At 45.0% G+C, this 15,853-nt stretch overlaps 1 protein-coding gene across 2 annotated transcripts in view; it reads left to right on the plus strand.

Moving 5' to 3' along the window:
* vti1a (vesicle transport through interaction with t-SNAREs 1A) overlaps positions 1–15,853 on the plus strand; it is a 114,952-nt gene that overhangs the window by 62,120 nt on the left and 36,979 nt on the right. For both annotated transcript variants that reach the window (XM_030775336.1, XM_030775335.1), the window contains 2 exons: positions 6,304–6,374; positions 9,482–9,543. In XM_030775336.1, coding sequence (XP_030631196.1) covers positions 6,304–6,374; positions 9,482–9,543 — 133 coding nt within the window. The remainder of the gene's footprint in view (positions 1–6,303; positions 6,375–9,481; positions 9,544–15,853) is intronic.

Below are 15,853 nucleotides of genomic sequence, written 5' to 3' on the forward strand. Positions count from 1 at the left end.
GACGGAAGAAAAACGTGCTTTTCTTTAGCGAAAGAGCTGGACATTGTTATGAAAACGGCCCCGGGCGAACTATCGATAGGAGAAAAAGGGCCGCATTCTTTTGCAGATCAAAACTGAAAGGAGAGACAGACCCTTGTCTTATTTTGTCATACCTAACTAACAGTAGGCATATACATTGCTATGTTGTAGTAGTATGTAGCCGTGTGCTATTTCAGATCCTAATGGATCTACGTCAGAATTTATGGAGTCATGTCTGTTAACGGCGGTGGTGTCTGCGTGAGTGTTTATCTGTCTGACTTTCCTCTAATGATCGTGGCTTGGTGTGTTTGTGTGCGGAGAGTTTGTTTGCATGTGCGGGTGATGTATTTCTTCCCTCTCTCTCTCTCTCTCTCTCTCTCTCTCTCTCTCTCTCTCTCTCTGTCTCTCTCCCTCCCAGAGTTTGAGGCTCATTCGTCCTCATTGACAGTGACTAAGTCAGGCATTGCTCTTTTCGGTCAATAGCAGCTGGGCCGTTTGAACTTAAACTAGAGGGAGGGAAACACTTTTCATTTTCTCCATCTTTCCCCTCAGTCCTAAACAAATGGTTCTATTAACGCCTGCTCTCCACAGCTATGGCCATTTATACCCATTAAACCTGTACCTTATCACCCATAAGAAAGCTTCACATCTCCACATCAACCAATTGTCTCTAATCAGCTCTTTAGAAGTGCATTTGAAATACTGTGTGTGAGTGTGTGTGTGTGTATGTGTGTGAGTGTGTGTGTTACACCGGGGCGCTGCAGAATGATGAATGGGGAAAGTTGATTGGCTAGCTAATGCAGATTTGTCTTAATCAGAAGAGATTTTGTCAGAACAGCGGCATAGTGAGGTCAGGGCACACAGGCCATGAATAAAACAGTGCCCAACAGAGTGAAGAAGGACCAGAGAAATAGAGCCTGATTATACACACACACACACACACACACACACACACACACACTCACTCAGACGGCTCACTGTGTTCTCTTTCTCTCTCTCTCTTACTGTCTTTTTATCTTCGCAGTTTCCTTTCTCTCTTCATACCTCAACATTTCTCTCTTGTTATCGCTCTCCTCACCTTCTCCAACCTCAGTCTGTCTGTACTTTTCTCTCCATTACACACACTCTGTTTCTGTACAAAATGTTTGAGATCTAGTGAGAGATCCACATTGTTACTGAGACAAACCTCTAATTCTGTTGGTTCAGCCAGTTTGACACAAAACTTTGATTTTTTTTTTATAACATCCAATACTGATTACTGTGGCACCTTGACTGAGGCTAGGTGTGTGAGAATAAGTGAAAAAGAGTTTCAGAGAAAGAAGGAAAGAAAGAAAGAAAGTGAGAGAGAGAGAGAAAGAGAGAGAGAGAGAGAGAGAGAGAATGGTCGGAGTCTACCTTTACTCTTCCCCTGGGCACTTTTGGCTGGTTTTGGCTCTGTGCGGATTTTGTCCAAATAGAAGTGAGTGTGATAACCTTCAAAAAAGTGTTTTTTTTTTTTTTTTTTTTGCCCTATAATAAAGAGTTGTGAGAAAGCCTTGGAGTGAGGGCTTGTGTCAGCTCAGTGTCAGGTCTTGTAGCCTTTGAGCTCAAGGGAGTCCGAGTGACTCTCAGACAACTCGTGGAGGAGTCAGTCTAAAACAGCTACTGTAAAATTAATGATGCGCCCAATTATACGTGTCCACAGAGGAAGAGACTGAAGGATGGATGGAGGGGTGAGGGAAGGGAGAACTGGAGGCTTTCTGGCGTGGTGACTCCTCCGCAGCGTGTGGTCGCTCCTCCTGTTGCCACTGGCTGACAGGAAGAGAGGGATGAGAAAAGAGTGACATTCAGACCTCCAGGGTGCACGGAAAGCACGGACTGATCTCAGAACTGCAGACGGATCGCTTGCCCCAGAGGCAGGCAGATAGACAGATGCAGGCTGAGGTACAGACAGACAGTCAAACAGAGAGAGACAGACAGAGAGAGACAGACAGCCAATACAGACCGAGACATGGACACACAAATACAGGTCGAGATACAGACAGTCAAACGGAGAGACAGACAGCGGTTACAGACGGAGACACAGACACCAAATACAGGTCGAGATACAGACAGTCAAATGGAGAGACAGACAGCCAGTACAGACGGAGAGACAGACGCCAAATACAAGTCGAGATACAGACAGTCGAACAGAGAGACAGATAGATGCAGGCTGAGATACAGGCAAACAGTCAAACAGAGAGACAGAGAGACAAGTAGGGAGACAGACAATCAATCAGACACAAACAGTAAGTAATACAGGCATGCACAGACAGTGATACAGACACAAAGATACAAACAGGGAGGAGTTTACAGCCAGAGTTACAGGCGTTTAGAGAGGCACATTTATAGGTAGATACCGAGAGTCAAATGTAGACCTGCAGACAGACAAAGCGACAGACAGACAGACAGACATAAGGACAGAGACAGTGAGACTTCAGGAAGTCAGACTAGCTGAGAGAGGGATGAACAGATACAGATCAGCGGGGAAGACAGACAGAGATAAAAATGAGAAAACGAAGAATTAAACTTGAGTGAAGATTAAAAGCAATTTGCACCATGATCCGGTCTTTGATCGATGGATCACATTCTCATCTATCAATATCAGGCATAAGATTGGTTCTTCGCATAATTTCCTTATTTACAGGAATCTTAATTATTATCCCCTATCCAAATATTACCCCCAGACCTTGCACAGAGAGCATGTGGTATTTCCTGCTAATATATTATCTGTCTGTCTGTACGCTCTGCTCCGTGAGTGGTGGTCAGTAACCAGATTAAGAGGGCGAATTAAAAACAGCCCATCAGTAATGTTGCTGCTGGTATAGATTTGAGTAATAGGCTTGTTAAATGGGCCTTAGGGATATGGATCTTTAGCGAGATAGAGAGAGAGAGATAGAGAGTGGGGTTGTGCCAAAGCTTAGCGTCAGGACCATTTAAATAGTTAATCGAGCTTTAAACGGGAGAGGAATATTTTTATATCATCATCAGCAACAAGTCATCAGTGCTAGAGCTGAACGTGCCCCTTCTCGTACTCACACCAATCTTTATGAATGTTAACATCTCAGGTCTTAAGTCCATTTTTTCAGTTCCTTTATTATTAATGCCTTAAAAGCCTTAAATGTTAATGCTGATGAGCACCCTCGAGTTCTGCGTTATGGTAAAGAGCTAAAAATGATCTGTTCAACTAGCTATTTTCAACTTCTTTTTTTTTGGTGACGATTTCAATTCGAGGCGTCCTTTTGTAATTTTCTATGGAGGCAACATCTTTTTTAACCATCGAGGGTGTGTGAATCGCTCAGATTTGGACATAAAAAAAAAAAACCCCAGCATGTTTGACCAGTAGCGGTTTTCATCTAGACACAGAAACAGAAATGAGAAGTGAATCTGATCTGTGAAGTCTGTGTGAACGGGGTAATGAGAAGCAGAGTGAAACCGTTGTCTCTGACTGAGTGTTTAGACATGAGATAATAAGAGGTGAAGTGAACCTGTTTTTCTGTGTGAGTGTTCAGGCTGAGAAGAGTCCACACAGGCTGCAGGAAAAGACCAAGAAGAAGTCATCTCTCATCATCCTCTTCCGTAGATGTGTTTGTTTGTCTGCAGCCAAAACCCGAATATCTGCCTGCATCACACTGAGCCCAAACCACTCGGTCCGTCCCGCATGGCTCTCATTCTACACCCACACACACAGACACAGACACACACATACACACACACACACTCACACATACACACACACACACACACACACACAGAGCCAGCCAGAGCAAATGGAAACAAAAGTCTGAAAGCACAGAAACAGAAAAATGGAGATATTTAGAGAGAAAGTCTGAGATACAGAGTTAAAGAGTAGGAGGGAGTTTGCTGAGTACTATAGAGTAACAAGATGAGGAGATGTACACACAGCGAATCGTCTGGTAGGGAGCTCTGTGTGTGTGTGTGTGTGTGTGTAGAGAGAGAGAGAGAGAGAGAGAGAAAGAGAGATGGTGCGGTAATGGGACATCAGTTTGTGGTCAAGTAACTAAAGGAAATATTTATCTTAGAACTGGGCAACTGGGGATGTTGAAACCAGAGTCTGTAATGTGGTTTACACTCAGTGGGCTAAAGAGACACTTCATCATGCACGGATAGCTTTTTACTGTGCACACTTCAAACACAAATACAGTTAGAAAGCTTCTCTATCTGATGATTATTATTATTATTATTTACGAGCACTGCAGTCGTCAGAAGAATTACTTATACAGTATGTATGGATTTAGACGGCAGTTGAGCTAATCTCGTTTGTAGCTCCATCCGTTTTGGGTTGTTTTTTTTTTGTGTGTGTGTGTTTTTGTTTTTGGTTTTTTTTTTTTTTTGTTCGTTTTATTTTTCCACATTTGCTTTGAATTAATTTACATTTAATCGGCTCCCACGTTTGCGCGGCGTAGCGCACTGCTGGGCATAAGTGTAAACGATTGGATTTATAGGACACTGAAGAAGTGTTTGACCCCAAGAAGAAAAAACCTTGACTCTGAATTTCTCCACATGAGGGACAAGGTAATGATTTTACCCTGAGGCCTCATAGAAAAAGAGAAAAAAAAAAAAAAGAGAGAGAGAGAGAAAGAGAGAGAATAAAACGCACACTCACTCTTTACTGCTGCAAAAAAAAAAAAAAAAGAAAGAAAGAGAGAAAACATCCAGGGAGTTATCTCTCGTTCAGCTCTCTGTAATGCTTTTCAATAGGAGTATGAATATCAAAATTAAAGATGGTTTTGCACAAGAACACTTGAGTTCACTCTGAGTAGCAGAAAGCCTCCAAAGAAGCATTGAGATCTCTACCTCATGTCTCCTTCAGGGCTCCCACTCCATGTTTCCTCTGACATGCCCTATGAATAAGCTTGGCCTTTCTTTATGTGTGTGTGTGTGTGTGTGAGTGTGTGTGTGCGCATGTTAGTCTGTGTGTGTGTGTGTTTGTTTTTGTTTCTTTGCTTGTTTGTTTGCATATGTGTGTATGTGTGTGTGTGTGTGCATGCATGCAAGCACACACGCGTGTATGCCTATGTGTGTGCACACGTGTTTTTGTGTTTGTGTGTGTGTGTGTGTATGCCTGTGTGTGTGTATGTATGTGTGTGAACACACACATCTTTGTGTTTGTGTGTGTGTGTGTGTGTATTGTTTTGCGCTTGCCCCCCCAGTGTCAGCATCATTTGTTTTAACCCTGTCTGGGACAGAGACAGATAGGAGTGCTTAATTTTCTTTAGAGAAGATTTCCGCCTCTCTGGGCGCGTGTTATGATGGTTATTAATATCTGTAGTCAGTCTTTTAATCTGTTCTATCTGTCACATATCTGTCTGACTGCTCTATCTAATCTGTGTATCCTTCAATCTGTCTCCTGTCTGATTACAAATTAATGGAGGCGGATACACATTTGTCCCACGCGTACCTTTATCTGACACTGTCCATTCTCCCTCCAATTTTGTCCTAGCCAGTTTCTTAGTTTTCCTCTCTCTCTCGCCTTCTTTTCCTTTTCCTCAGTCTTCATCTCTCTCTTCCTTTCAGTTTCTCTTAGTCTCTTAGTCTCTCTCTCTCTCCCGCTCTCTCTCTCTCTGGTTGTGAGAGAGAGTGCAGGGTTGCCAGATGTAGTCCATTTTGCGCGGTTCTCTGAGCAGTCATGTGACAGCGCGCTGGGTTCTTTGAGTGCTGCACCTGTGTAATGTAATCTAGTCATGAGCCTTTTCTTTACTCACGATTGTTTGGTGCATTTGAAACCGTAGCTTTGATCCATCCAAACATTTCTCACATCTTATCTTTTCTTGTTTTTTTTTCTTTCTTTTCACACTAATGTCATATCTAGCTTGTAGAGGATTTTTTTTTTTGTTTCTTTTTTTCAGCAGGAGTTTTTTTTTTGTTGTTGTTGTTGTTATTCTCCTCTCCCTGTTTTTCCATATTTTTCGGAAATGACAGAAACACGTGAGACGAGTTTGTTAAGGCATCTTGTTTTTCATGTTGTCGTCGCTGGTTTATGTCAGTTATAAATGAGTTACGCTTATAAAGACCAGCTCCTTAACTCTTGTGCGACCTGCCTGGAGTCATAATCCTGGTGAGATGCCGGTATGAGAGGGAATCATGTACTGCTAATGGATGTGTTGTTAAGTTCACTGAGGTTTGTTGGTTGCCGTGGCGACCTTTAAACCGTGTTTTCGAGGCACAGAGAACATACGTGTAGTGACGCAGTGTGAGAGTCTGGGACATGTATTCACTCTGTTCTCCTGTCGTTCTCTCTCTCAGAACAAGTTGGACAGGAGATCCTCGCCAACCTCCACAGCGACCGGGAGAAGATCCAGAGAGCGAGAGAACGGGTGAGTGGGTGCACACACACACACACACACACACACACACACACACACAGGTATGTTAATGATATATCGGTTAAAACATTTTGTGGAAGCTGACACATTCATTTTCAAACATGAAAAACACTCACACAGTTACATAGAGGAAGTGTGTCCACAGGTCTCTTCACTGATCTCATACGCACGCACATGCACGCACGCACACACACACACACACACACGCACACACACACGCACACACTCTCTCTCCTTACATTAGCATGGATGTGCTGCTGTGGGGATTGACTGAAAGTGGAGCTTGGATAAAAGGCTGTTTGATAGAGAACACTTGGCTAATAACAAACCTTTGTAGTTGGCCTGTCCCATGCAGTGAAATCACGCATGATGTAAGACTGCTTAAACGGCCATATCTGTGTGGTACAAGCAGTCCTTCCACACATTACTCAAACAGCGCCTTGTTCTGGAATGTTCTCTGTCTATGCTATGGCTAAACATGTTATCTGCCCGAATATTGTCGCAGTAATAGTTTTGTAGTTTTTACATGTGACTTGGCCAGACTGTACTTGCAGGTAAACTCAGACAGACTTGTTTTTATTTACTTCTGCTCCTCACTTTATTGTAAAACTTAGTCCTTCCCTACCTGAGACAAATTGACCTTGAGGTCTAATGACCTATTTTATTGGTCACAGAAATACTCTTTGCTCAGAGCAAATATTTCTGTCATAGCTGTTTGACAGCTTATAAGCGCTTTTGTTTGACTTTTTTCCGGCTGTGCACACAAATATTCCATCACTCCCCCTCCTCTCTCTTTCTCTCTCTCTCTCTCTCCCTCTTTCTCTCTCCCACCCTCTCTCTCCCTCTCCCTCTCTCTCTCTCTTTCTCTCTCCCTCTCTCTCTCTCTCTCTCTCTCCCTCTATCTCTCTCTCTCTCTTGCTCAATCTGAAGATTTCAGAGTCCTGTGTCTGCTGTCTCTAGAAATAGACAGATTTTCTGACATACTAAGTAGCTGAAAGTTGAGAGGCAGTCTGTCAGACTTTTTCACACTGGAAACACAGTAAATCTGTAACTGTACCTGCTGCGTATTCAGTGAGCATGCCTGGCCTACAGCCAGGAGGAGTCTACCCAGCTGAGCAGATGGTAAGCTAAGTTTAGCTAGCAGGATATTAATTGAATAGTGCATTAGTGAAGTCGGAGAATACACACACACACACACATACACACACACACACACACACACAGTTTTACCCCCTCTCAGTTGTTACTGACAGAACCCTGTCTGAGCCCCCCTCACTTCTTTTCTCTTTCCACAATTGTCTTTCTTTTCCTCCCTCTCTCTCTCTCTCTCTCTCTCTCTCTCTCTCTCTCTCCCTCTCTTCTCTCTCTTTGTTTCTCAGTGTATTCCTCGCCGTTTAATGCAAACGCTGTTTCTCTTTCACTTACGTTTGCGCATGTTTGCGTGTCCTTGTGATGTGTCCCCACTCCTCTGTGCATTCTCTCTCTCTCTCTCTCTCTCTCTCTCTCTCTCTCTCTCTCTCTCTCTCTTTCTCACGTTCGCATGCACACAGACAGGTAGAGGGGCTCAGTCAGGGGTCTCTCTGATGGCTCCTTATGAAGGATGCTTAAAGATCACAACATGGCAGTTGGGCTGCCAGCCCATTTCAAAGCACATAAAACATTTCCTTTCAAAAGGTCTGCTGTCTGTGGAGAATAGCACTCCCTCCCAGGATCCTCTGCCGACCTCTCTGACTTTAAAGACATTTTGTTGGACGGGGAAAAAAAAAAAGAGAGAGAGTGTGTGAGGAGGAAAATAAAAACATCTTATGAGGACTTAAAATGTTAAAGCCAGTAAAGTGTTGAGTACATGAGAAGGGTAAGTGGATGAGAGAGTTAGTTTAATTTCAATTAACTGTGAACAGACACACACACACACAAACACACACGCACACACACACGTGCATGGAGCTCAATACAAATCAATCCTTATTTGAGATAGACAACGTGACTGCGCTTAGATGATTCTATTCTGCCGTAAAGTTGCTGATGTATGTTGTGTATTGCAAGTATGTGTGGTTTGTATTAGTACATACTGAGAGGGACGGCTGTCATCGTTGGCCTTGTCTCCTTTCATTAGTTCCTTGAGTACCGTGCGTCTTAACATGTATCTTGGCCCAGTCAGTGCAGAACTCTGAGGGAGAGAGAGAGAGAGAGAGAGAGAGAGAGAGAGAGAGAGAGATTTGGGAAAAGCCAAGGGAACTCTCGTGGGACAAATCCATCGTTGAGAGAGACATCAGGCGGCTCTCTGGCTGCTCTTAGTGCCAGAAGCCAAACCCACCCAAAACCACATCTGTCCCCGAGCCTGCCTACCAGCACAAACACACACACGCACACACACACACACACACACACACACACACACACACACACACACACACACAGCAAGAGAGGGAAAGAAACCCTGCTGAGAGAAAGGGAGAGAAAGAGAGAGAGAGAGAGAAAGAGGGAGTGAGAGAGGGAGAGAGAGAGAGAGAGAGAGAGAGAGATAGAAAGAGGGAGTTAGAGAGGGAGAGAGAGAGAGGCCTCCTGCATCACATATCTGCCTACAGCCAGAACTCTGCGGCTTCTATTCCTCAGCAGTGTCAGCATTTCTGATCACACACACACACACACACACACACACACATACACTCACGCACTCAGAGTCTCAGGAGACATGGCTGTCACAGATACATCTCCCAGGGAGAATCATAGATATTCTGATGGAGAGGGGGAAAAAAAACAGAAGGCAAGGAAGGGAAAGGAAGGATAAAAATGAAAATTAATTCACAACTGGAGGAGAACAGAAACTCAAAAGTACCAAAACACCTCACAGATATGATTTGTAATGCACTGGGTTTCAATTAGTTCATTTACAATCAGCTCAAGAATCCTCAGTCATGTCTTTATTCATTTCTTTATTTATGCATTTTTTTAATGTGTATATTGAGTGTATATTCATTCTCCCTCTCTCTCTCTCTCTCTCTCTCTCTCTCTCTCTCTCTCCCTGTCTCTCTCTCTCTCTCTCTCTCTCTCTCACGCTCGCTCTCTCTGTCTTTTCTGTCTCTTTTTTTCTCTAGCTGAGAGAGACGGATGCTAACTTGGGCAAGAGCTCTCGTATCCTGACAGGCATGCTCAGAAGGTAAGAGGAAGGTAGGGAATCTCTTTCTGCTGCATCTCTATGGATGTGTGTATGAGTGACCCCCTACCATCTGCTCTTTTAACACACACACACACACACACACACACACACACACGTACAAATATATACATACACAAACACAGACAGACACCTATAAACACACACACCCACGCACACTCACACAGACACACAAACACGGACGTGCACTTACTTACACACATGCACACACACACACGCATAGACATACACACACACACTCATGTATAAGAATATATGTACACAAACACACACGGATGCCTATAAACACACACACTCCATCCTAGAGACACACAAAGCCTAAATACAGCAGAGGTAGATTATAGGTTCATCTGTGCTATCTATAACATAAATTCTCTAAAATCAAAGCATTTTAACGTAATGTGGAAAATCAATGACATGACCAGTCATGTATGCAGAATGAATGCATAAGTTTTTATGTAGTGCAGGTTTTGGCCCCACATACTGGCCCCAAGGGGAACCAGAAAGAACTCGCAGTCCATATTTCTCTATACTCTGGGATGTCACTAAAATCAGCCATCATAAAAACAGCTGTATCATCCTTTCCAGTGTCACACCACTGCCTATCTCTTTAGTTTTCAGCTTAAACTTACAATAAGGGAATGGTTCTGCAGAGAAGTTGGTCTCTATTCTCGAACATGAGGTCATAGGACACGAGACAAAGCATTTTCTTTCTCTGTTTTCCTCTCATACTACCGCTATTCTGTGTTTCTTTCTGCGTGTCTCTCTCTCTCTCCGTCTCTTTTCTCTTTCAGACACACACAAACACACACACAGACACACACACACACAGACACACACACACACACGCACGCACAGAATCCACTTTAACGTCTGTCACATCTCCATTTTATAAAGTGCCTTTGCGCCAGCTTCTGAACCGTGACGCTGGGGTTTTGTTTTTCTTTCTCTCTCACTCCGTCTCTCTCTCTTACTCGCTCTCTCTCTTTTTGATTAAGAGTAATATGTAAATGACACAGGCTAAATTTAAAAATCCCGAGGCCAGGAAGGAAGTGCCAATTGAAATAGATGCTTCAGTGGCCGTGGACAATCAGGGGCTGGGCGCGGGGAGAGAGAGAGGGAGACTGTCGGCCTGCCTGGGACATCGACTGTAACCAATATTTCTGCATATGTCTCCATTTTGTCAAGTCTCATTAGAGAGGCCGCCTCTGTCTGGTGTCACAGGAGCTGTCCAGAATTCATTTATCATCTCTCGCCCACCCCCCCTTCCTCCCCTCCCCGCCCACGTCGTCCGTACCCACACATCACCCCCCCCCCCCCCCCACCACCAACCCCCCAGACCCCGACCGCCTGCCCCCCCTCCCCTTCCCTCGGCGCTAAGTAAATAACACCCACTTAGTTCAATATTATCATATTAATGTTAAAGTTCAGCTGTCACCTAATGGGAAGGCTTAATCAGACGTAGCATTTAAGAAATGTAGCGCGGCGTGTTAGCCGCTCACTCTGGGCCGCATTCAAATCAGGATTTATGAGGTTTTCCTCGGCGCGTCGCCGCCCGCCGACGCCCGATTCGACCGCCACCGTCTGCCTTTCTGCATGACGGCCTTCTTTTTCGCTCTCCCTCCCTTCGCTTGCGCCGCAAAGACCCCTGCACCCCCCGTTCAGTCTCCCCTAGCTATCTCCTGAGAGGGCTAAAATGAAGCAGAACCCCCGCATATTAAATGCAGACGGGATCTCAAAGTCATTTATAACCAGGAATGCGAAGACAAAAAAAAAAAGATGACAAACGCTAAACCCGTCTTTTCCTTTTTTTTTTTCCTTTTTTTTGTCACGCTTCTCTTCTTTGCTTTATCCGTTTGCCCACTTTTACTCGACGAGTAAGCTCGCTCACCTTCCACGCACGATTGATTAATATGAGGTTATTTGTTTGTTTGTTTGTTTGGTGGTGCTGTTGTTGTTTGGCTGGGTCAAAGACCTTGTTTTTCCTCTATCTTTTTGGCGGTCTGGTGTAATTTATCCTGTGGCTGTTTTTCCAGCGGCGTGTAAAGACGTGACAAGAGTTTTGTGTGAAAGGGGCAAGAAGTGGAACAGAACTACTTCAGTACTAACATAACCGCCATTATAATGTTCTGAGGAAACACACACACACACACACATGTACACACAGGCACACACACACAGACACACATGTACACGCAAGTTCTTGTTTGTCACGGTGAGGTACACAGGACTTCTCATCCTCTCCACATCCATGGTTCTTCTCTCTTTCCTCCAAATGGAGTGCTAAAGCGTTAGCCTCCCACGGAGAGACGGCGCCCTAAGAGGTCTGCGGTAAATATTGTTATTAGATGGAGACAGAGTGCTCCATACTCTCTCACTTGTTTATTTTTTGTGAAGTGGAGCGGGCGGGAGAGATGGATTCGGATCTCCCCCTGACCAGCTTTTTATAGGACGGTGACTAAGAGTTCCTGGAGCCATTAGAGAAACATACGTTTGAAGGAATGTCCTGTTGAGGTTACTAGCGTTGAAGGATTTTTTTTTCGGACCGGCGTTCCGGGGTCGTCCGCTTTACTTCAGAAACCTTTCCAACTTCCCCCGCGTCTCCCCGGACGCGCCACGCCGCGCCGAACGCGGTCGTCATTTTCCGTTTTGCGACCCGCGCGGTTATCAAACTTAGAACGAGCATTCTTCGTCTCGTCAGGCTTGACTCGCACCGCGCCGAATAGCCGACTCCAAACGAAACACGAGGCAAATCAAAGGTCTTAACGTCGTCATGGGTGAACGTCGGGCTCCTCTCCTCTGATTGGTCGCCGAGTTGGTCCGTCTTCGTCTCATGCTCTTTGTAAATTATTCATAGGAGTTTCTGAAGTCCTGTGGGTTTTAATTATATTGTCATGCTCCTAGGCTTCTCATTAAGTTTTAATGGCATCGCCTATTTAAGAAAATCATAATACTCTTCAAGAATAATCATTATCAATGAATCGTCGTTAAGCGCGAGCGAGTGCGGAAATTGATGGTGGTACAATGAAAACATTTGATGGCTTATCATTTTAATTTTGACTTACTCTTTTTAATCAACGTTCTACGAGAGGGGAAAACCTGCGGAAAAAAAAAAAAAAAAAAAGACGCAGTGACACAGTGACACAGCACAGAGCACCGTAATTGACGACTACGGTCAGACGCAGAGGAGAACGAAGATAAAATTGGTGTTGGAAAGCTACAGAGTCACATAAAGTTTGACTGTTAGCTTTATGGGCAGTGAGTTTTTGGGCTTGAGTTTTTTTTTTTTTTTCCTTTGGTAGTTGGCTCTACTATCAACAGTGTTCTTTCTTAACACAGGCCAGTTAGAAGATTAGAAGAAGAGTCAAACATATTAGAAGTCAACTCTTTTTTTTTATTCCTTCCCTCCCATTACACCGTGGCGTTCTTCAGACTTGTTTTCCTGTCACCCACAAAATGGCAGCTGTGACATTGTGGCCACGGCGGAGGTGGGCTGTGAGTAATGACTTCTTGCTGAGGAAAAGGGTGACATCGTTGGGAATGAGGCCTCCTCTCTCTCTCTCGTTCCCGCTCCCTCTCTCTCTCTCTCTCTCTCTCTCTCTCCCGTTCCCTCTCCCTCTCTCTCTCTCTCTCTCTCTCTGTCTCCCTCTCTCCCCTTGCTCCCAGCCCCATTTCTGACCGACGGAAGGTATCCGTGGAGACGAGGCCCTGATCCGGCATGCAGGTGGTCGAGCCGGTCGCCAGGCAGATCAAAAAGTCAAACCCCTGGGTGGACCTCCCTTTGAAATGGGGATGGGGCAGAGATATCAGACAGAAAACATAAGCAAGGCCCACTCCGCAAAAGAGCTCCATATTCATGCCTAGGCTTCCAGCAGCCAGAACAGAACCTTCAGAGGAAGCCCTAGTCACAGTGGACACTGATTAAGAGATCAGCCACTACCTCTCTCTCTCTCTCTCTCTCACTCTCTCTCTGTGCGTGCGTGTGTGTGTGTTTAGGTAATCTACCACCGTGGTTTTAACACCATACAAAAGCTCTGATTATTAGACATTTCGGGACAAAAAACAATTTCGTGATCGAGAAACATTTAGGCTTTGGGCCTCTGTGTCTTTGCCCTCCTGTTAGCTGACTTTGGTCATGTGACATCACCCTGCTCCCTGTGAGCAGGGTCTCTCTTTCCCCCGCGTTTTCGCGGGAGTCTGACAACGGTGCACATCAAGATGGGGCAACGTCGAAAAGGGAGATACACACACTGAGGGCCCCCCCCCCTCCTTTTTTTTTTATTTGAAAAATATCGAATGTGGCTGTGTTCTCATGTTTGCCGGTCCCATTAAACAGACATTTGCAAACAATGTCAGGAGAGAAGAAGATCAAAGAGCGCACCCCAGAAAAAGCCCCAGCAGCCGGGGTGCTCTGATGTCCTCAACATCTCAACAATTTAGACTTCCACAGTATTGGCCCAGTCTCTCTCTTTCTCTCTCTCTCTCCCTCTCTCTCTCTCTCTCTCCCCCTCTCTCTCTCTCCCTCTCTCTCTCTCTCTCTCTCTCTCAAGCTGGAATATTAACTACGAGATATGTAGGTCATATAATTACTGAAGCTTCGGAACAGCAGTGGGCTGAAAACGGATGCAGATACTGGGAGTCTAGGGGGCCTCTTGAAGTCTTGTTGTGAAGTCGAACAAAAAGATTTCATATTATTTTTAATTGGAGCTGAAAGATATAACAAATTATAGTTCAGTGTGTGTGTGTGTGTGTGTGTGTGTGTGTGTGTGTTTTCACCACTGATGATCGTTTTTATTCTTTTATTTATTTGGTTTTTCTCCCTCTTTCTGAGAAGTGGAGGAAAAAGCTCATTAAGATGCTGGAGCCGGGGGAGAGAAGGAGATTTCTGGGAGGAGAATCGACGGGGGCAGGGCTTCTTCGCTCTCCCACACAACACACACACACACACACACACACACACGGAGTCATATAAGTATACTCCTACACACACACACACATGCTCGCACAAGAATGAGGCTTCATTTCTATGGAATCATACCATACTCTAAACTGTCTTCAAACTGTCAGCAGAAAATAGAATTAGTAGTTCGAAAGTTGTTTTTTTTTTTTTGCGGTTCTTTTACGTTTTTTTTTTTATGTATATATATGTCTGAATCACTGCTGACACACACACACCCACACACACACACACAAACACACACACACCCACAGTCTGTCCAGGTGTGACTGAGTCATACTGAAACAGGGGCCTGTCTCCCGTGAGTGTCATTTGGTAGTTTAGGGAAGGAATGAACACCAGATGTAGCTCCAACAGAGAAGAAAAGTCTGCAGTGCTGAGAACCCTGCCTCCACCATCACCAGACTACACCCTAAAAGCAACGTGTCCCAGCCCCTGCTCCTCCCTGCACCACCCGTCCCCCAACACGCCTGCTTAACGCTAACCAGGGCTCGGTAATTAGCTGGAGAAGATGAATGATCACAGGGCGATGAGAGTGGTTATACTCTACTGTTCTATTGGCCTCCTGAAGCAAGATGGGAGAAACACTGTCCCAGACAACATTTACTCCAAGACCCAGTTGTGAAACTTCAGCTGTTATTCTTCTTGAAATCGCCGGCCCCAGCCGATCCACAGCAGCAGATAATTATCTCACGTTCACGGGGGCCTATAACTGTACACCAAAAGTTTTACGTAGCTTTGTTTATCTCCCGATTCATTCGATTTGTGCGCGTCTATGCTCTGCCCTGGTAAAGTCCAGATGCTGCAGTCTCCTATATCAGACTGCAGCTCAGTCAATCAGAGAGATGAGTGTACAGGCTGTTTGTAACAGACGCCTCCTCAACGCTAACACTCGCTTGTCAGTCAGACGCTTTGTTGACATCGTGACATCGCTCATTTGGTTTTTAGCTCCGTACGTTTTTTTTTTTTGTTTGTTTTGTTTTTTTAACACGCCCCCGCACCCCTCCCCCACAATCTTTCCTCGGTTTGAACTCGTTTGAACGAGAGGTCGCGGGAGCCAGAGAGTCGAGCTTGGAACCGTTTCCGTCGGCGACCGTCTCTAGGGTTTCGGGGGGTTCTTTCGGTTTTGGATCCATCCCTCTGATCTCTTTGCTGTGGAATGCTCCATGTATTACATTAATACTCTCCTCCTCTCCTCTCCTCTCCTCTCCTCTGCTCTCCTCTCCTCTCCTGTCCTCCTTTCTCTCTAGTGCTGAATTTGTTCAGCATGGCTGACAACCTTTTGCCTTCATATCTCCTTTGAGGCCGCATGTCACACATTTCTCCGCCCTTTGT

The sequence above is a fragment of the Chanos chanos genome, chromosome 5, assembly GCF_902362185.1.
Source record: "Chanos chanos chromosome 5, fChaCha1.1, whole genome shotgun sequence".
In the NCBI taxonomy this organism is placed as follows: Eukaryota; Metazoa; Chordata; class Actinopteri; order Gonorynchiformes; family Chanidae; genus Chanos; species Chanos chanos.